This window comes from Chenopodium album, chromosome 6 (genome assembly GCF_948465745.1).
Source record: "Chenopodium album chromosome 6, dcCheAlbu1.1, whole genome shotgun sequence".
In the NCBI taxonomy this organism is placed as follows: Eukaryota; Viridiplantae; Streptophyta; class Magnoliopsida; order Caryophyllales; family Amaranthaceae; genus Chenopodium; species Chenopodium album.
Window position 1 is genome coordinate 6,003,674 of NC_137839.1, and position 22,285 is coordinate 6,025,958.

At 38.3% G+C, this 22,285-nt stretch overlaps 3 protein-coding genes across 4 annotated transcripts; 2 read left to right on the top strand and 1 right to left on the bottom strand.

Annotated features, from left to right (window-relative positions):
- Positions 1-1,916: 1,916 nt before the first annotated feature.
- Positions 1,917-6,706, top strand: LOC145635731 (protein NUCLEAR FUSION DEFECTIVE 4-like). The gene is made up of 3 exons (XM_081687068.1): positions 1,917-2,376; positions 4,453-5,354; positions 5,875-6,706. Exons 1-3 carry the CDS (start codon positions 2,050-2,052, stop codon positions 6,362-6,364), a joined length of 1,719 nt encoding a protein of 572 aa, XP_081543194.1. The 5' UTR covers positions 1,917-2,049; the 3' UTR covers positions 6,365-6,706.
- Positions 6,707-7,076: 370 nt separating this feature from the next.
- On the top strand, positions 7,077-15,714 carry LOC145635732 (calcium uptake protein, mitochondrial-like). 2 transcript variants are annotated; one of them, XM_081687069.1, is made up of 7 exons: positions 7,077-7,529; positions 13,356-13,423; positions 13,505-13,728; positions 14,032-14,115; positions 14,210-14,426; positions 14,834-15,133; positions 15,329-15,714. In XM_081687069.1, the coding sequence occupies exons 1-7, from the start codon at positions 7,148-7,150 to the stop codon at positions 15,539-15,541; spliced, it is 1,488 nt and encodes a 495-aa protein (XP_081543195.1). In that variant the 5' UTR covers positions 7,077-7,147; the 3' UTR covers positions 15,542-15,714. The 2 variants fall into 2 exon arrangements, with proteins under 2 accessions (XP_081543195.1, XP_081543196.1); XM_081687070.1 differs by lacking the exon at positions 14,032-14,115.
- On the bottom strand, positions 15,682-17,995 carry LOC145635730 (putative UPF0481 protein At3g02645). Its single transcript, XM_081687067.1, has 2 exons — positions 17,475-17,995; positions 15,682-17,224 (listed from the first exon to the last, which is right to left on the bottom strand). The coding sequence occupies exons 1-2, from the start codon at positions 17,919-17,921 to the stop codon at positions 15,950-15,952; spliced, it is 1,722 nt and encodes a 573-aa protein (XP_081543193.1). The 5' UTR covers positions 17,922-17,995; the 3' UTR covers positions 15,682-15,949.
- Between the last annotated feature and the right edge of the window lie 4,290 nt (positions 17,996-22,285).

The following is a 22,285-nucleotide window of genomic DNA, read 5'->3' on the forward strand; positions in this document are numbered from 1 at the left end:
TTTTGGAACATAAGTAAGAAAATTTTTCGAATATAGGAAAAACTTTAGAACATAAGTTGAAAAAAAAATTAGAACATAGGAAAAAGTTTAGAACATAATTAGGGTTCTTACATAAGAAAGGGTTCTTATATAAGGTGGGGTTCTTACCGGATCCCTCCCCTATATATATATATATATATATATATATATATATATATATATATATATATATATATATATATATATATATATATATATATATATATATATATATATATATATATATATATATATATACTTCCTCCGTTCTGTTAATATTGCAACAAGGAGGAAATTACGCATCCCAAAATACATTTTATATGCTAAATATCTATAATTGTGTAAGAGTAAAAATTATAAAAAGTTGATATTGTGAAAGTATTATATGAGACGAATCCAACAAGATCCTACTTGACTATATTTTGCTTAACGTATAACTATATTATATGGTCAAACAAGAGTGATGAATAGTGCAAAAAGTCCATTGTTGCAATATTAATAGAACGGAGGAAGTATTAGATTAGCACTATGGAGTACTAAATAAAATACTCCGTAGAAGAAATGTGGGAATACTAAAAAGGAAAAATACACTTTAATAATCCCAACTATGGGCGATTTACCTACAATAATCCCAACTAACGTTTATTCTACAATAATCCCAACTATTGGGTCAGTTTTCCTCCAGCAATCCCAAACTGGTCAACAAAAGTCAACAACCTATTATTGTAGGTTGTTTGACACGTGTCAGCGTGTGAGTGGTTCCCAAAAAAAATAAAAAATATACAAAAAAAAAGAAAACCAAAAAAAAAGAAAACCAAAAAAAAAAATCTAGCAGCCAACCCTAACCACCACCTCCTCCTGCCGCCCAACCACCACCTTCAGCCCTAACCACGACCAACCGCACCCCCGGAACACCACGACCAGCCGCACCCCCGAAACACCACGACTAGCCGCACCCCCGAAACACCACCTAAATCGCACCAGCAGCACTCACGACCAGCCGCCCTTGCCCGTGAAACCACCAGCAGTCCAACAGCCCCAAATCGCACCGAAACCCTAACCCGTGAACTGATTGGAGCTTGAACCGCGACGTTTCACCGGAAACCACTCGAATTTGGGAGTGAAGGGGTGGTTGGTGGGGCGGGTTTGCGATTTTGGGTGACTGGTGGTTTTTTAGGTTGGAGGAGGAAGAAGGAAGGGGAGCGGTAGAGGCATGGAGCGGCAGTGTGAGGCTACGATTGGTCGGAATGGGTAGACGACGGTGGGCGACGGCGGAGCTGCGGTGTTGGGAGAAGAATTGGGGTGGAGCTTCCATGTTTCGTGGTGGGTGTAAGGTGGTTGAAGGGAGGAGGGGTGGCTGGGATTATTTTTGCTATCTTTTTCTTTTTTTTTTTAAATTTTTTAAATTAAGCCAATCATGTGCTGACATGTGGCATTTAAAAAACCAAAAAAAAAAAGTTTACCATTTCAGCAGGTAACCGGTTTTTGGGACTGCTGGAGGAAAACTAACCCAATAGTTGGGATTATTGTAGAATAAACATTAGTTGGGGTTATTAAACTGTATTTTTCCTACTAAAAATCATGCTATTTACTACCTCCGTTACAGGTTATGTGCAACAATTAGATATTTTCCCTCTCTGCTTTATGTCAAATCGTTGTACATAACCTGTAATGGAAGTAGTAAGAAAAACCGTTACAATGTTTTATGAACACTCGAAAAAAGGAAAAATCTTGCCCAAGAAAGCAATAGACATTAAAGACTACACTCAATTAGACAACAAATTTCTCATAGAGTCGTAGTTTCCACAAGTGGACAAGAAATTGAAGATGTCCCTTTTAAAAAGATCCGAGGTGGCCCCTTCATTCTTCAGACAGCATACACAATTCACTCACTCATTTACACTTCTACCCCTGCTTTCCCTCTCTTCTATCTTTGAGAATCAACTCAAATTCACCAGCATTTTCCCACAAATCAACAGGAAACCCCCCCCAAAAACCCAGAAAAATTAGCTGCAAAAATCACAAGTTTTAATGGTGATGAACTTGAAAGTGGGTAAAAGACCACCATGGGTGGGTTTAGGAGCAGCAGTATGGGTTCAAATAGCATCAGGAAATCCATACACTTTCCCACTTTATTCACATTCTTTAAAATCAGTTTTAGGTTTTAATCAAAGGCAATTAACAATGCTTGGAGTTGCTAATGACATTGGTGAAAATGTTGGCCTTCTTCCTGGGATTATCTGCAACAAATTTCCACCTTGGATCATTCTTTCTATTGGGGCTTCTTGCTGCTTCTTTGGTTATGGTGTTCTTTGGCTTGCTCTTAGTCGCACTGTCTTGTTCTTGCCTAATTGGCTGGTATATATCTTTCCTTTTCTTATACGGGTTTTTGTTAGATGTATTATTTTGAGTTTTGGAGTATCTTTTTTCATTAGTTTGTGGATTGTTTGTGCTTCTATCGGATCAAATTCGGTGTCTTTTTTAGGTATAAAAATGTGAATTAGTAATAGTTATAGTCGTAAGAGCTATAATGTAGACGAGATTTGATCCCGGGCAATGCAGGATTGCAGGGTACTGTATGTTATGTTATTGATATTTTTGTGATGATAGGCCTAAATGACAGGTGCAAAAAGTCTTGGTTGGTGAGGTATTGGAGCTGTTTATGGTATATTTTGTGTTAAGCTATGGAGAAAAATTGGTAAAGATCTGATAATAGGTCTTATTTGAAAATAAAGAGATGCATTTTAAGGCATCTTTGGTGATGTGGGTACAGTTAAAGGGAGTATTTATAAGGTGTCCAATTGTCCATATCATTGTGTGATTATGTCTTTCTCTACATTCATAGCATATTATGTTAGAGTATTTGTTCTCGGGTGCACCTAACAATAGACTCTTGTTTCTATTGGATTGTTTGATCCATTAGGTGTGTTCATTCCACTTTATTACAGTATGATAGATTGATAGATCAGACTTGTGAGCATTACCCACCAAAATAGTATTGTTAAGGTTTTAAAGCTGGATGTATTTAGCCTAGACACTTCTATTCCGTTTATGGAATTATTCTTGGGTTTGACATTCTTGTGATCAACTACCAAAATACGTATACTACTTTTAGATGGTGAAAAGTTTGACACAATTGATTTGATTTGGAGCATTTTGGCGGCATTTCAATGTGCCACTTCTGTTGTTTTGAAATTTTCCCAGTTGGAAGAGCTTGTGAACTTCTTTGATATTTGCATATTTAGTCATTTGTTAAATCCCCCAGACATTAGAACTGTATAAGTATATAAGCTTGTACTAATTGTAATGCTTTTTCTTAATTACTCCGTAGACGGCTTCTTGGTTCTACACTTTATTGTGGTTCATTAGGATGTTCAAAAAAGTCTTTTGAAATTAATCTTTCTCATAATCTATGTATGTATGTGTGTGTTTTAGAAGTGTTCCCTACTTTTGTTCCATTGGAAAGCTATAGTCAAGAAAACCCAGTTCTCATTTGAAAATGGTCAATGTCAGAGGTTCAGCAGAATTTATAGTAATTAGCTTTTGAGATATTAATTTGTAAATGCTTCATGATACTAGTGTTCGATTTGAAATTGAAAGAGATAAATTAATAAGCAAGAATCATGTTTTGCTTCTGCTTTGCGAATTTTGAACTACTTTTTAACATGCTACTTGTGCAACTCTCTTGGCTTTAGCTCTCTTTTCTATTGGAAACTGCAATTTCACCTTTAATAATGTCTGTGGATGCAGTAATGTTTGGAATATAATTAAGTGGCCGTTAGATTGCCCAAGTGAGAGACAAGATAGGAAGGCTTCCAAAATATCCATTTTGGAAAGATTTGGAAGGAAAAGCATCTCTGATCTTGTTTTAACTTATCATTCAAAACTGAAATCAGAGAATGATTTTCCTCGTGTTATTTCACCCTTTACGGTCTCTTCCTTTTGCCACCAAATTAAACATATAATTAGTGCATGCGTTAGTTGTGAAATATGTTCATGAAGGTTTGCTGTACAGTGTACATTATATTGAAGATAATCAGGATACATTATTGTTTGAGTCTTTTCGGGTTAGAATTTGACAATTTGAAGTAAAATACACATATCTATATGTAGGGTGAACAACGAAACAAGTAACTTCAAAATGATTTATAGCTGTATAGTGACATGCAGATGTTATATGTTAAATTTTGCTACTAGTTGCTTAGCCACAGTGCCTCTGATGAATTTCTTGATGGCATCTGTCAAATAAGTTATTTACATGTGTAGAGAACATAAATCTTACTGTACTCTTAGTTTCATCACTTTCCTTCTCTACTTGGTACTTTTGCAAAACATCACTTGTTGCTGTTGATATAAGCAGAGGTTATAATAAGGAGATTGCTGTAACTTATAAAAGAGCTTAAATCTGATGACTTAACTTTCATTGCTATGCAGTTGTGGCTGGCACTCGTTGTTGGCACCAATAGCAGTGCATGGCTGAGCACTGCAGTGCTTGTTACCAACATGAGGAACTTCCCTGTTAGTCGAGGCACAGTTGCAGGCATCCTAAAAGGCTATTCAGGCTTAAGTGCTGCTGTTTATACAGAAATATACAGTGTCATTCTTCACAGCTCCTCTCCCAATCTCTTATTATTCCTTGCTCTTGGAGTTCCTATCTTGTGCTTCCTCGTTATGTACCTCGTACGACCTTGTAGTCCATCTTCCCGAGATAACTCTGCTGAAAACGGCCACTTTGTTTTCATTCAAGTTGCTAGCATTCTTCTGGGCATTTATCTTCTCACAACTACTATTTTGGGTGATTTTCTTTCTCTAAGTCGTCCTATTTCCTACATCATACTTACTGTCATGATACTCTTCCTTATGGCACCTCTTATGATCCCATTAAAGATGACACTTTCCCCCTCAAATCCAAGAGCTACCGGGATAAATGATGCACAAGACACTGATTCCTTAAATTCGTTTATTGAAGATGGAAAAACAGAACCATTGTTAACACCAACATCCTCTGAAGCAAATCTTAAAAATTTGTATGAGAACGAAGATTTATCAGACATTGATCTGCTTCTTGCTGAGGGAGAGGGGGCCATAAAGAAGAAGAGGAGACCTAAACGTGGGGAGGATTTTACATTTCGGGAAGCAATTGTTAAGGCTGATTTTTGGCTTCTTTTCTTGGTATACTTTGTTGGAGTTGGTTCAGGGGTAACTGTTCTTAATAACCTTGCCCAGATTGGGATAGCATATGGAATGCCGGATGCAACAATCCTCCTTACCCTCTTCAGCTTTTTCAACTTTGCGGGCCGTCTAGGTGGTGGTTCTGTTTCAGAGTATTTTGTCAGGTCAGTATCATTACAATAATTTATATAGTAATACTAGTATGACTAAAGCTAAATGTACCATCAGTAATAGTAAGGAGTATTACCTTCTGAACCAAGCACTCATCTACCCTTTAACTTTTTACTGGACTGCTTCAACTAGGTGAAGAAAGGTGCAGACATTATGAGTGTATGGCCAATATCGTACTTAACTATGTGGTTGACTCGTTTGAGTGGCTGACCCATAAAGACAGTGTTGGTTGGCCCAGCCTTCCATAGATATTTAATCTAGATTTCTCACCATTTAGAAAAAAGAAAAAAGCACTCGTTCTCCCTGTTCCAGTTCACTTATCAGGGAAAAACTTCTGAGTAAAAAAACATCGACTTTCATTAAAAACCTTTTTTGGGAGTAATTGAATACGTATTTGTCTTATGAATTTGTCTGAACTCTGATGCTGCATAATATGCGGTTACATAATGAACTTGGAGTCTTAATCTTTATACAAAAGTCTTGCATTTATTCACTGTGCCTTATAATATGCAGGACAAGGACACTTCCAAGGACAATCTGGCTGACATGCACACAAGTAGTTATGATAATTGTGTACCTTTTATTTGCTTGGGGAGTTAAGGGCACCCTCTATGCGGCAACCGGGATGTTAGGTCTCTGCTATGGTGTACAATTCTCTATCATGATCCCCACTGCCTCTGAATTATTTGGATTGAAGAACTTTGGTGTAATCTACAATTTCATGTCTATTGGCAACCCTCTTGGTGCGCTCCTCTTCTCAGGTTTGCTAGCTGGTTACATATACGATCACGAGGTTTCAAAGCAGTATGGTGTAAATATGCTATCTGCTAACTCACACACTTGTTTCGGTCCAAACTGTTTCCGTATCACTTTCCTTGTACTGGCTTGTGTTTGTGGCATTGGCTCCATCTTGAGTGTTGTTTTGACCATTCGGTTAAAACCCGTGTATCAGATGCTGTATGGAGAAGGATCCTCCCGGCACCCTACAAGTTCAAGTAATTGAAAAAATCCGATCCAGAGCTTGAAATATGTGAGTCTGCACTCTCCAACAGCTTTTTTCTGTTCTTTTGTGAAAATCTAGATCATATTAGTATGCCTGTTTAGTACACCAAAGTATTTGCGCTTGCTCAACACCCATATTTGTACGTCTTGTAGTGTTAGCTGGTGATTCGGTGAAAGTATATGGTAGCGGTGTTATACAGTTACGTGTGAACTAAGCTTGTACTATATTGTATGAATTAGCTATTGAATTCAGATGATGTAATTGTCCATGTTTTTGTAAAAAATGACAAATATCATTTGAAGGTCTCTATCCTGATAACATTATTTTTCAAGATTTGCTGTTGCCGACATCCCTTATTCTCACAGACGTAATCTTACTCATTTAAATCGACCACAACTACAAATCGATACGAAATCAAACACAAACACGACCACGACCACCTTGCCATGAAATTAGATGGGCCGTGGGCCATTCATGTTTTTGGGCCACAGAAAATATACTAGGCCCCAATCACCTAAAATATTGGAGTGAAAAAAAAAAAAAAAAAAACTCCGTAAATATAAAGGCGCCTTGAACAGACCAACGGTCAATTTTATAACGAACTTTGAGATACTTATCCAATAACCAATGCAATGGATATTTTCTGTTAAATAAAAAACAGATAAACTAACTTTTTTTTTTTCATTCAAACTTCTGATCCTACCATTTCTCTCGCTCTTATTTTCAATCTTATCTTACTAAATTTGCATTTTTCTTCATTTTTGTTTTGTTAAGGTTCACACTATGCATATAACTTGGAGGAAATCAGCACCGTTAAACCGGCTGATCAAACTCACTCTCTACCGGAGATTTTCCAGCGGATCGGACCGGTCTTTTTCACCGTCATCATCATCGTCATCGTCGTTGTCGTCATGTGGAGCCAAGGTTGAGGGTGGCCATTGCAAGACAGAGTCTTGTTTTCTTGATCATGAATCATCTCCAGGGTTGTTGAGGTTGTTCTCATCTGGGCTTTTTGTTGTTGGGTCGGGCTTGGGCCTCTGTTACTGGGCTGGTTCTTCGAGCAATGGCGGGATGGCCTTCGCCGATGAAGGAGGAGTTGTTGATGAGGAGTATTCGGAGGTTCAGGAAGCTGCCCCTCAGAAGAAGCCTATGTTTCTCTTCAAAGGTAAGCCCCTTTCCTTTTTGTTTTGTTATATATTGAATTGGTAAATCTTGTAACAAAACATATAAATGTCATGTAAGATTAGGATTAATAAATAATGTGACTAATGGATAATATTATACTTGAATGAAATCTTTATGGATAAAAGGATAGAATTATATTTTGTTGTTGAATCTTTTAATAGACTATTATACTCTCTTTTAATTAAGCTAAAATTTTCAATTATTTGGCTTTATTGTATACTATGTATATATATAATTGAAATGATTTTAATAACTGATCGCGACTCTTTGTTATTTTATGTACATATGTAATGTGGCAAATAGATGATCTGCTAGAGTCTAATGAAAACAACCTCTGTATAATGGTTGTGAGCGCTATGCTACATTCATAAAACCCCCCAACCTAACACACATTGAGAATTTGACAGTTAGGACTCCGGGTTTATATGTGGTAAATACTCCGATCTCAATTATTGCTTCCCCTCCCCGTACTTGAGGTTGAGGTCTTTAGTTCAGTTCAAGGCTCACCGAGAACGGGGACAGGATAGGCTGTATTTAGGTTCTCTACAACTATACAAGAGTATGTTGTTAGGTACACTTTTCAAGTCACTGCTTTTGTGAAATGATCATTTGCCCCTCCTGTAATTTGTTAGAATTGTTTAGTGGAAGTGGTAGTGGGTTATTGGTTTTAGTTAATAAATATTGAAGATGTTAGTATGAAAAATAAAGAGGAGAGTTAATGACTTTTTTGTGGAAGAGGCTTTTTGTATTATATGGCTTCATTACAAATGAGAGCATGCAACACACATATATATACTACCTCTATGTCGGTGCTTCCACCGTCACTACGTTTCTACACTTTTCTTAATTCCTTCAAGAAAGATCTAGGCTATTATTTTTGCTAGCTTTCTAGATATTTCTAGGATATTTTATCATAGATTTTTCTTAACTTATTTCTAGATACATTTAGAGATGTTTATATTTCTCCTAGATTTTTCTAGATTAGTCTTTTCAACACTCCCCCTTAATCTGAAAAATCTTGAACACCGAGTTGTCTTCGAAAACGGAGGAATTTATCTGTTGGTAGTGCCTTAGTAAATATATCTGCAAGCTGCTCTCCCGTCTTGCAGAATTGTACCTCGATCTCCTGTTTCTCAACTAGTTCTCGAATAAAGTGATGTCGTATCTCGATGTGCTTCGTGCGACTGTGAAATACTGGATTCCTTGTCATGGCAATAGCTGACATATTGTCACAGTAGATGGTTGTTGGTTTTTCAGTGTCTTGCCGTAGATCTTGAAGAATTCTCCTTAGCCAGACCGCTTCACATGCTGCACTTGTAGCCGATATGTATTCTGCTTCTGATGATGATAGTGCCACCGTTGCCTGTTTCTTTGATGACCAGGAGATGGACTTTGATCCTATCTGGAACACGTATCCACTCGTACTTTTTCGATCATCGATGCTTCCAGCCCAGTCGCTGTCTGTGTAGCCTGTGAGCTTGTAGTCGTTCTCGGTCTCGTACATTATTCCATGGCTCTTCGTCCCTTTGATGTATCTGAGAATCCTCTTTACTGCTGCAAGATGTGTCTTTCTGGGTTCACTCATGAACCTAGAGACAATGCTGACTGCATGTACTATGTCGGGCCTTGTGTTTGTGAGATAGATGAGTGATCCGACCATGCTACGATAGAGCGATGTATCTACTTTCTCCTTTCCGTCATACTTGGAGAGTTTCTCATTCGTAGCCATTGGTGTCGCCATTGGCTTGCAATCGCTCATGTTGAAATTTTTGAGCATGTCTTCAACATATTTCTCTTGTGAGAGAAAAATTCTTCCTGGACTTTGCTTGACTTGCATGCCAAGGAAGTATTTCATAGCTCCAAGGTCGGTCATCTCATATTCCGACATCATAGCCTTCTTGAAATCTTCGATCATTTTTGAGTTGGTGCCCATGTAAATAAGATCATCTACATAAAGGCACAAGATGAGAAAATCATGTGACCCTTGGGTCTTGATGTAGAGTGATGGCTCACTTGGGCTTTTTGTAAACCCATTTTGAATAAGATAGCCATCAATATTGCTATTCCATGCACGAGGAGCTTGCTTGAGCCCATAGAGGGCCTTTCGAAGGCGATACACCTTTTTTTCCTTGCCTTCGATTACATATCCTTGCGGTTGCTCAACATATACTTCTTCTTTTAGCTCGCCATTAAGGAAAGCAGACTTGACATCTAATTGAAAAACTTGTAATTTAAGTTGAGCTGCGAGTGCAAGGACTGACCTGATCGTCTCCATTCGAACAACTGGTGCATATGTCTCGTTGAAATCAACTCCGGGTTGTTGTGAATAGCCTTTTGCAACTAGGCGAGCCTTGTATTTTTGAATGGAGCCATCTTCATTGTACTTGATTTTGTAGACCCATTTGAGGCCTATTATTTCTTTGTCTTGTGGCTTGTCAACAAGCTCCCATGTGCGATTCTTCTCAATCATTTTGATTTCTTCATTCATGGCGTCAATCCATTTTTCTTCTTGTGCCGCCTCTTGGAAGCCTTGTGGTTCGCTGGCAATGAGGGCCATGATAGCATGATTACACTGATATTTATCCAAGTAAGCTGGACGACGCCTTGGTCGTTGTGATCGTCGAACTTCTTGTGTTGGACTTGATTCTGGTGTTGAACCTGAGCTTGATGGTGACCTTGGGCTGCTCTGTGGTGATCTTGGGCTGCTTGGTGTTGATCTTGGGCTGCTTGGTCCTTCGTCTTGATCTGGACTTGAAAGTGGAATGACTGCTGCTGGAACTTCTAGATCGTGAACATCTAAATTGCTCTCGTTCCACTGCCATTGTCCTCCTTCGTTGAATATAACATCTCTGGAGATGATCAACTCCTTGGATTCGGGCTGATAGAGACGATATCCTTTTGACTCGTCACTGTATCCAATGAAGATACATTTTTCTCCTTTTCCATCTAACTTATCCCGATTCTCCTTCGGGATGTGGGCATATGCAATGCACCCGAAAACTTTGAGGTGCTCAACTCTTGGCTTTCGTTTGTGCCAAGCTTCATACGGCGTCATGCTTCTTATTGCTTTCGTGGGAGACCTGTTCAGGATGTAAAGAGCTGTGCGGACAGCTTCTGCCCAAAAATGTTTAGGCAGATTTTTTCCTTGCATCATACTCCGAGCCATTTCAGCAATTGTCCTGTTCCTCCTTTCTGCAACACCATTTTGCTGTGGTGTGCGTCTGACTGTAAGCTCCTTTTTTATGCCGTGCTCTTTACAGAATTTGTTGAATTCATTACTTGTGAATTCTCCCCCACGATCGGTTCTTAGAACCTTTATTGAATGCCCACTTTGTTTTTCTGTGAGGGCTTTAAATTGCATGAAGTGGGATAATGCTTCTGATTTTTTCTCCAAGAAATATACCCACATCATGCGTGAAAAATCATCAACAATCAACAGAAAGTACCTTTTTCCGCCAAGAGACGGATTCTTGGTAGGACCCCATATATCAGCATGGACAAGCTCTAATGGAGCTCTAGCCCTCCAAGATGAAGTTGGGAATGGTGATCTATGTATTTTGCCATAGATACAACCCTCACAAATTTTCTTTTCATTAGTGATTGGTGGTAGCCCAATCACCATTTCTCTGTTTTTTAACAGTTTTAAACTGTCAAAATTTAAATGCCCGAATCTCAAATGCCACAAGGTGGACTCATCCACTGTTGTGCTTAGGGCAATGTTTGACTCCAATTGCATCTTAAGTGGAAATATTTTATTTGGAGCCATTTTAGTGGTGGTGATTAATTGCCCCTTTTTCTTGTCATATATGTGGCATTGATTATTATCAAATTTCACCATATAGCCCTTTTGGACTAATTGGCCCACACTTAGTAAATTTTGTGCCAGCCCAGGAACATAAAAGACGTCGGGGATGTATTTAGAGGAGCCATTTTTTGTTTTAACAACAATTGTTCCCTTTCCGGAAACTTCTTGATTACTCCCATCACCAAGAGTAATTTGTGATTTTATATTTTCATCAAGAGTTACAAAGAAATTTTTATTTCCGGTCATGTGGTTGGAACAACCACTATCTATATACCATATGTCGTTTTGCTCTTCTTGAGCATTTAGACAGGTATAAAATAGTTGATCATTATTTTCAGTGAAGTTGGCCTCTTCTTTTTGCCGGAAATAACAATCTTTTTCAAAATGAGAGTGTCGTGTACATCTTTTGCATTTGTACCGACAATCTCTTGTGTTATGGCCATTTTTCTTGCATAATATGCAAAAAGAGTTATTATCTCGGCTCCCTTGATTTTTATAATTTCCTCTTCCCCGACCTCGATTAAAAATTTTCTTTTTTGGTTGAAAATTATTTTCATGGCCATTTTTATTTTCACCATTAGAAAATTTTAATTTAGCCTGAAAGGCTTGTTCTACTGGTTGCTCATCAAATCTACGCATTCTTTCTTCATGAGCCAGTAGAGAGCCCATTAGCTCAGTTATGCTGAGCAATTTTAAATCTTTATTAGACTCTTCTATAGCAGCCACTATGTGATCAAATTTTTTGGTGAGAGTGCGTAGTATTTTCCGGATTATTTTAACATCTTCAATTGTGTCTCCGTTAGATCGAATTTGGTTAACAATATTTGAGACTCGATCAACATAAGATTGAATTGATTCATTATCGGCCATTTGTAGACTATCAAATTGACCCCACAAAGATTGGAGTTTAAAGAGTATTACCTTTTCTGAGCCTCTGTATTTTGTCTCCAGGATACTCCACGCCTCCTTTGCCGTTGTAGCGGCCATGATCGTAGGTAGTATTGTTTCATCTACCCCACGATAAATTATGGAAAGGGCATAATGATCCCTTCTTATGTTTTGTTTGTATTGGCCTTTCTTGGAGGCATCCCAAGAAGCCTCTTCATTGGCATCTTTGGGTTTCTCATAACCAACTTCAATAATTTCCCAAATGTCTTGGGTGATGAAGATTGATTTCATTTGCATACTCCATTGATCAAATTTCTCCCCCTTAAATGTAGGTACCCAATTAACTTGGGGATTAAAATTGTTTGTGTTTGTGTTTAAGTTTGTGTTTGGATTTGGAATAGGGGAGGCCATTTGAATTTATGTGGAGTTGTTATATTTTAATTTGGATGATGAATGTAAAATGGAGGCTTTGGATTAAGTGGCTCTGATACCAATTGTTAGAATTGTTTAGTGGAAGTGGTAGTGGGTTATTGGTTTTAGTTAATAAATATTGAAGATGTTAGTATGAAAAATAAAGAGGAGAGTTAATGACTTTTTTGTGGAAGAGGCTTTTTGTATTATATGGCTTCATTACAAATGAGAGCATGCAACACACATATATATACTACCTCTATGTCGGTGCTTCCACCGTCACTACGTTTCTACACTTTTCTTAATTCCTTCAAGAAAGATCTAGGCTATTATTTTTGCTAGCTTTCTAGATATTTCTAGGATATTTTATCATAGATTTTTCTTAACTTATTTCTAGATACATTTAGAGATGTTTATATTTCTCCTAGATTTTTCTAGATTAGTCTTTTCAACATAATTGTTGCGTACCATCAGAAACACATATAACTAGTACTGCTATAGGAGCTCTAAGTACTCTAAGTTTGTCAATTGTCACACTTTCCTTTTGAGGATATATAATGACTAATCGAGTTCTAGTACTTCTATATAATGACTGCGACTCTTAAATTTGCTTTGGCTAACAGAATGAGCAATGCAATGCTTTAATTAGCTGTCCTGTATTGCTGTCAATTTGATTTTTGACACAGATTTGCTATTTTTCAGATGAGTACAGGAAAAGAGTTTTCTTCAATTATGAGAAACGCATTAGACTGCGAAGTCCACCAGAGAAGGTAAATTACACACCCCTCTTACGACAAACATACTTCATTATGACATAGTAAGGTTTGTTAAGACAACTGTACGTGTATCAGGTTTTCGAGTACTTTGCTTCTGCTCGATCTGCAAGTGGGGAATATCTGATGACACCAGGGGATTTGATGAGGGCAGTTGTTCCAGTGTTTCCTCCCTCCGAATCCAACTATGTTAGAGGGGGATATCTCAAGAGTGAAAAGTCACCTGGAGAGCTGCAATGTGCTCCTTCAGAGTTTTTCATGCTCTTTGATACCAACAATGATGGCTTCATATCCTTTCCCGAGTGAGCTGCAAATCTTTTACTTTACCAAAATCACTAGGATATTTTCCTCTGTTCTAGGCTTTAAGTGACTCACATGGCTTTAACTCGCTAACCTTGACCATATATTTAGCTTAATTATGTATCGCGTTAAAATGCAGATAATGAACAATTTATAAAATCACTCTATTTTACTATGATATACGAAGTTTATGATTACACAATTACTTTACAGTCACAGTTGACAGGAGAAACTTATATAGTTATATTATATATATCATATTCCTTGAACTTGTATTCATGTTTCATGTTACATATGATTTTTAGGTACATATTTTTGGTTACCTTACTTAGCATACCAGAATCAAGCTTTTCTGTGGCTTTCAAAATGTTTGACCTAGACCATAATGGGTATGTGGTAACACTTCATGTTTCATTTTCTTCTGAAATAATTTGTGATTTCTACATTCCTGATTTTTTTTATTTTTTATTTTTTTATTGTCAGAGAAATAGACAAGCAGGAATTCAAAAAGGTAATGGATTTGATGCGAACATACAACAGACAAGGAAGACAACATAGTGATGGCCGTCGTTTTGGGCTCAAAGTTTCAAGCATTCCTGTTGAAAATGGTGGCTTAATTGAGTATTTCTTTGGTAAAGATGGAAATCAAGCTCTTCACCATGACAGATTTGTTCAGTTTTTGAGAGATCTTCATCTTGAAGTATGCCTTCCTTCTCTCGAATCTTTAGCCTTAATTTAATGTCTAAACAACTTAAAGTACCATGCTCCAATTTGCATCATAAAAGTCGCTAATTTCCCTGCATATTCCACACAAATTTTCTATTCCGTAATCTTCTTACATAACATTTCAATATACAGACTACAGAGTATTATTTTGAAAATTCAGGTAAAATCAATTATATTGGCTGTATACACCTGACGAAAATGTCAAATTATTTTAAACCTCGGTCATCTAGTAACATCTAGCTTTAACAGCATCTTGATCATTTTAATTAGTAGATGATCGAAATTGCTGATGCTGATATGAAAACAGCAAAGTAAATCAGTAGTCAATTTAAGACGGAAGCACATTCAATATATAATTGTACCTTTTCCGTGGATTGACAGATTGTTAGGCTGGAGTTTGCTCATTATGACCACAAGTCGCGGGGGACTATATCTGCTAGAGACTTTGCATTGTCGATGGTGGCATCTGCTGACATGAACCATACAACTAAGTTTCTTGATCGAGTTGATGAACTAAGCAATGATCCTCACCTAAATAATGTACGTTTCACATTTGAGGAATTCAAGGCATTTGCTGAACTAAGGAAACGTTTACGCCCACTTTCTTTGGCAATTTTTAGTCATGGCAAAGCAAATGATGGACTCTTAACAAAGGACGATTTTCAAAGGGCCGCTTCTCATGTACGAATCTTACTTTCCTCCCATTTTTTTTCTTACTCTTGACATCTATGTTTGTGTTTTAGTTTACACCTCATCATCATTATATCGAGTACTTTAGAAGGTACTATGTTACTAAAGATTTGTTAACATATAATCAAATTGTTAGTTGTGAAAAAAAATAGAAACTGATGAATAATTTTTACTAATTGGTGCAAGGTATGTGGGATTCAACTAACAAAGAATGTGGTTGACATAATATTTCACATCTTCGATCTGAACCGTGATGGAAGTCTTAGCTCTGATGAGTTTCTGAGAGTATTGCAAAGACGAGAAAGAGATGTTACGCTCCCTAGGGAAGCAGGATTTAAGGGATTATATTCTTGCTTGGTGGACTGTACTACTAATGGCTCTTCTGTAAGTGTTATGTAGTCTTTTTGTTATTGTTATTAGTTATGGCCAAAGGAAATTTGATTATGTTGCTGATTTTTTTGTCCAGCACAATAATCTTAGATATAATATGTGGATCGCGCAAATTGCAGATTTGTATAGCACTTATAAACCTGTTGATATATGATGCAACTAAATATAGTTGATGCCTTTAATTTGTTATTCATATAATTAGCAATATATATATATAATCCAGAGAGCTTGGATTAAATATTTAAAACATAGCTAACACATATACTACATCCGTTAAATGTTATGTGCAACTTTGTAATATTTTATATCTCTCAAATAATAACCCAAAGTTGCACATAACATTTAACGGAGGTAGTATAATAGATATACACCCTGTTCTTATTGTAAGCATTATATTAATCATGCATCATTAGTTCATCATTTTGGCTCGGTGACTGGAGCAAGGGCTTGAGGACAATGATAGACATCGCAGAATGACTGGATAGCCATGAGAACCATGAGAACGAGAGCTAGAATGAGCATAAGAATCCTCCAACCACAAAACATGCACTCTTTTGTGAAATTCATGAATTTCACTTTCGTGTTGTTTTTATAATACTTGTTAACCTCTTCGATTGCCTTATCTATAGAAGGAACACGCGACAACCTAATGGATCGACTCATCCCATTCCAAAGCTCAGCAATGTATTCATCTTTCTTCAAATAACTCTTGATGATGCCCTTATTTCTTAGCAATTTTACGTCCTCTGGGGTGTCTATGATCCCGTTCATGAGCTCAGTGTAACGAGCCAAGTACAAAGGACATGGGAGTGCTTGAGCCTCGTAAGCCACCAAATTCCTTATGATCACCTCCGTGTTATCATCGATGGTTATAGCGGGGAGGTGAAACTTTCTGCTCCTTTTATCGAAATTTATGCTAGTGATTGGACCATCTGTATGGCAAAATTGCACACCAATGCTTTCGAGTTTTGACACTGATGGAATAGCAATCTCTTCCACCGTTGGGGCTCCCTCTCTATTACTATGCGAATTTCCACCTTTCTCAGGATCAATGGTTTCAGATTTCTGCTTCCACGAGTTGCTTGATATGGATGGAATCACTTCAATGACAATGCGAGTAATCCTGTAAATGACCTGAACCGGCTTAATTTGTTTAAATTTTTGTACAATCCTGAGTTGGTCAAACGTTGCAAGTTTTATAGACCATTTATCTGGTGACCAATTAAATTTTTGACGTTTTTCTTGATCTTTGTTTTCTGCACGCTTCCCTTCCTGATCAATTGAATACTCACTATGACTGTTCAAAGTATCCGCCTTGGGTACAATCAAGTAGTACATAAGCTCCAAGAGGTGTGCGTATTCTTTGTTACCGTGGCTTATTAGATGTGTTTCATTGGTTGGGAGAGGGGACAGTTTCATACAAGCTTTGAGTAGGATCATTTTGAGATCATAGTGATCGTCGTTAGCTTCATGATGTGTTTGAGTATGGAGTGGATGATCATAATCATAGTCACCGGTTATGTCACTGGCTGATAAGTGAAAGATTCGATTTAAGACAAAGATTGGGATTTGGTTCTCAAGCTTCATGATGTCTTTGAGTATGGAGTGGTAGGCAGATTGGTTTTGGTCTAGTAAGTAACGAGTTCTTGTCGAATCCCATAAACAGCTTGCATTTTCGCGATCATCAATCCCCTGTACAAATAACAAAATTAAAAAAAAAAAAAAACGATATAAGAAGGGATAAAATTCACTTATTCTGTTCCACAAGTATTACAACATGTGCAATTGTTGAGATACTCTGTAGGACTAATATGAAAAATAAGTCATATAACCAATATTGAAAAATAAATTAGTGTAAAATATATTTTCCAAATTGATATTAGATAATAAATAATGTGTGTACGATTTATTAGTGAAAAATATATATTCCAAATGTACGTACCAGGAGGAATTGTACCAAGAAAATGCTATCGATAACCATGATCCAAGCAAGTAATTTGTCATCTAAATCTATGTACCTATCATAGCTCGCATGAATATTGGGAATAATTTCTTCCTTACAGAGGCATTTAACAAAGTGTTCAAGCCTCCGCCTTTCAACAGCCTCATCATCATCATCATCGCCGTTGTTGTAGCAGTAATGCTTTTGAGACTTCTTAGAAGCGATGAGCTTGTTGTGCTCCATCAGAAAGAGGTTATCGCGACAATGGTGGTACGGTCCAAGACCGATTAACTGAGGCTCGTAAGCTTCTGGCTTTAAATCTCGAAGTATTCGTGGCACTTTGTAAATACAAACTGGTCTTTTAGCAGCATCCTTGACTTGGAGTATGGTCTCTATGTGTTGTGACCAGCCTAGATTGGAGTTCGATGAGCTGGTGGACATCTTCATTAATCACTTTAAGTAATAATTTGCTTAATTACTAATGCGTTTTTTTTTTTTTTTTTTTTTTTTTTTAAATGCATGCATACATAACTTAATGTGTTGCACTTATATAGCGATCGAAGGATCTGATGATGAGACGTATTGCAATTTGCAGCTAAAATGATGTGAAGTTTGATTGAAAATACACCATGCATAATGAATTGGAAATGGAATAGATTCATTTTTTCCAAAAAGAAAAAAAAAAGTTGTGAAAATTAGAATATATTCATTGTAGAATAGTGTAATTCTCCTTGATTGGAGTATTCTCATTAATCAAATATATATAGGTATGTACAACCCTAATTATGAGAAACCTAATTACACAAGATATATCTTTTACAGAATATTAACAAGATAATATTAACCTATTATCTATCACACCCCCGCAGTCGAAGCGGGAGGAGGACGAACGCTGAGACTGTCTCTGAAATCAAGGAATAGTTGGCGAGGTAACCCTTTAGTGAAAATATCTGCGTATTGATATGAGGATGGAACATGTAAGACCTTGATCTCACCTAGAGCGACCTTATCGCGTACAAAATGAATGTCCATCTCAATGTGTTTGGTACGTTGGTGTTGTAACGGATTGCTGGACAAATATACGGCAGAGATATTATCACAATAAACCAAGGATGCCTGTCCGATAGGGCAATGTAACTCAAGAAGTAGATTCCGGAGCCAACACAATTCAGAAACAACATTAGCGACACCTCTATATTCTGCTTCGGCACTGGATTTGGACAATGTAGCCTGTCGCTTTGCAGACCACGAGACAAGATTGTCACCCAAATAAACACAATACCCTGAAGTGGAGCGACGAATCTGTGTATGAAATAAGTCCCGTAGGAGCAGAACGGTATAAGTGTAGTCCATGATCTGAAGTGCCTTTGATATATCTAATAATACGCTTAAGAGCGTTAAAATGAAGTTCCCTATGAGCATGCATGAATAGGCAAACCTGCTGTACGGCATAAGCAATGTTAGGGGTGAAATTAAAGTGAGATACTGGAGCGCACCTGCAAGACTCCTGTAAAGAGAGGGATCCTTCATTGGCTCACCATCGTGAGCCCCAAGTTTTGACTTAGTGTCAACGGGTGTGACAACCGGTTTGCAATTGTCCATCTTTTCCCTGTGAATAATTTCCTCTGCATACTTACTCTGACAAAGAATCATGGAGTCCTTTGTTCTGGTTACAGATATTCCCAGAAAATAACTCAATTTACCCAAATCAGTCATGGAAAATTCGGACTTTAGAAGATCAGTAATATCACACTTGAGTCGTTCTGAGGAAGCTGTAAGAACAATGTCATCAACATAGAGCAAGAGATATGCCACATTAGTGCCATGTCGCAAAATAAAGAGGGAATTATCACTTTTGCTGCATACAAAACCAATCTGCAAGAGATAATTAGCAAACCGTTGATACCAAGCCTGGGGGGCCTGTTTAAGACCATAAAGGGACTTGCGGAGCCGACAAACATAAGTGGGAGCTTTGGGATTTAAAAATCCCGGTTGTTGATGCATCAATACAGTTTCTTTTAGATCACCATGAAGAAACGCATTTTTGACATCTAATTGATGAATAGGCCAGTCCCTACCCATAGCAATACTCAAAACTGTGCGAATAGTCCCTGGTTTCACCACGGGACTAAATGTCTCATCACAATCCACACCAACCTGTTGAGACTTGCCATTCACAACAAGTCTTGCTTTGTGTCTCTCTAATTCACCATTTTTCCTGTATTTGTGTTTAAATAACCACATACAACGAATAATATTGACCCCTTCTGGTCTTGGAACAAGATCCCAAGTATGCTGTTTAGTAAGAGCATTAAATTCCTCAGTCATGGCGGCATTCCAATTATGGTCAAGCATGGCTAATTTCGGATTTTTAGGATGAGGGGAAATAGCATGAACCGTAATATTAGCTTGATATTTGGGGTTCAGCTTAAAAATTCCGTCCTTAGCACGAGTGGTCATAGTGTGGGAAGGCTGAACAGTGGTCCTAGAAGTAGGAGTGATGACTGGGGTGGGGATTGGAAGAGATCCAAATTGAATAGAGGGTGAAATAGGAGAGGGAGGTGGGCTAGAGGGTGATGGGGGCGGACTGGGCTGAGGGGTTCGCAGGTGGGCTGGGGCCTGCTGGTCACTCCCGCGACCCACCTGTGGAGTAGGCTGTTGGGGGGAGTTTGGAGGATGCGGATCAGCAGTGGGGTTGGGGATTGAAGTTAGGCCATTTTGTAGCTGGGCCTGCATGTATAAGGGTGACAGATTTGACTCCAAAATACTATAATCAATTTCTTTAATTTGATGAAGATTTGAGAATGGGAATTGATCTTCAACAAAGGTAACATGCCTGGAAATAATAGTTTTGTTTGAAGACAAATCGTAGCATAAGTAACCCCTATGATTCTTTGGGAACCCCAAAAACACACATGGTTTAGAACGAGGTGCAAGCTTATGAGGTGCGGTGGTACTAAGATTTGGGTAACACAAGCAACCGAAAATACGAAGGTGATCATAAGTGGGCTGCCTTCTATAAATAATTTCGGTTGGGGTCTTGTTTTTTATGGTTGTGGACGGGAGAATGTTAAGGATATAATAAGCAACCATATTTATAGCATACACCCAAAAAGAAAGAGGGAGAGAGGCATGATAGAGAAAGGTGTGAGACATATTGTTAATGGTGCGTATAATTATTTCGGCTTTGCCATTTTGGGAAGAGGTATTTGGACAAGAAAGACGAAAGACTAAGCCATTATTCGCACAAAATTTTCGAAAAGGGGAATTGTTAAATTCACGACCATTGTCGCTTTGGAAAGATTTTATGTCCTTTTCGAATTGAGTTTTAACATATGCTCGGAAATTAATTAAAATATCATAGACTTGTGATTTGAACTTTAGGGGAAACACCCATAGGAAATGAGAAAAATCGTCAAGCAACACCAAATAATATTTGTGACCCAATTTGCTAAGAATAGGAGATGTCCATAGATCCGCAAGAATAATATCAAAAGGTGAAAAGGTGACAGTAGGAAATGACTTAAAAGGAAGTCTTACATGTTTTCCCAAAGGACAAGAATAACAAAAATGAGAATTATTTCTCTTATTACAAGGAATTAAATTGTTTTTCCTAAGAAAATCAAAAACATATTCGCCGGGATGTCCAAGTCTATGATGCCAAACTGAAGGAGAAATTTCAACTAGAGATAAATGACTATTGTCATGGGGAGCGGAAACTGAAGAGAAAGGATAGAGGTCCCCCACACTATTGCACCTCGCTAGAGTTGTCCCCGAAAGAAGGTCCTTCACAGAAAAACCGAGATGGTCAAACTCAACAGAAACAGAATTATCACAAGTGAACTTCCTAACAGAGATTAAATTTTTAATGATATTAGGAACATATAGGATATTTTTGAGGTGGAAAGGTTTAGGGGAGGGAGTGGTAGAATTGCCATAACCATGTATTGGATTACGTTTGCCATCACCAACTAAAATAAATTGAGGAATACTCAAATTAAACAGTTTAGAGAGATTACCCGAATCGCGATTCATGTGTGATGTTGCCCCCGTGTCCATATACCACCCATTGTCAGGGGATTGCAAGCTCATCGAACTGTAGGCCTGACCAAAATCGGTGGGCGACATAAGCTGCCCGTAGCTTGACTGGGCCGAGCCCACATAGTATGCTTGGTTTTGTTGAGGTCGCGGGCCCAAGATGGAAGGTGGAGCTGCACGGTACTGTTGTTGTGGGTTAGCAGGCCCAGTTGGGTAAGGGCAGGGTGGTGAGGCCCACTGACCAGGCTGCTGGACCCAACCGGGTTGGGCTCCCCATTGAGGGGCCGCCTGTTGCTGTTGTGTGTTAGGCCCAGAACCTTGATTATTGCGAGTTAGAGCCTCGACCCCGTCCACGGCCCTTGGCTTTGTTGTTGTTCCCTTTTGCCTTCCCTCTGCCACCACCCTTGCCACCACCACCACTACGAGACTGGTCAGCCGCCTGCGGCGGTGGTGACGTGGTGTTAGCGGCGGCTGCAACATAAGCTTGTTGGCCGTTTTCTTTTTGCTTGTTTTTACGGGTTTCCTCCAACAAGAACATCGGCCGAGATTTGTTGAAACTTGGGGTTGGCTCGGATTGGGAGGCGATAGCAGCGACGGTGTCATATTCACCCTCGGTGAGTCCCGCAATTAGTTGCATAACCATCTTGCGGTCGGAGACCGGGCAATCAACATTGGCTAGTTGATCGGCTAGGAGTTTAATGTGCTAGCAATAGTCGGACATGTTAGCATAATGTTAAAGCTTTGCATTGGAAAATTGGAAAATTGCTCTTCCA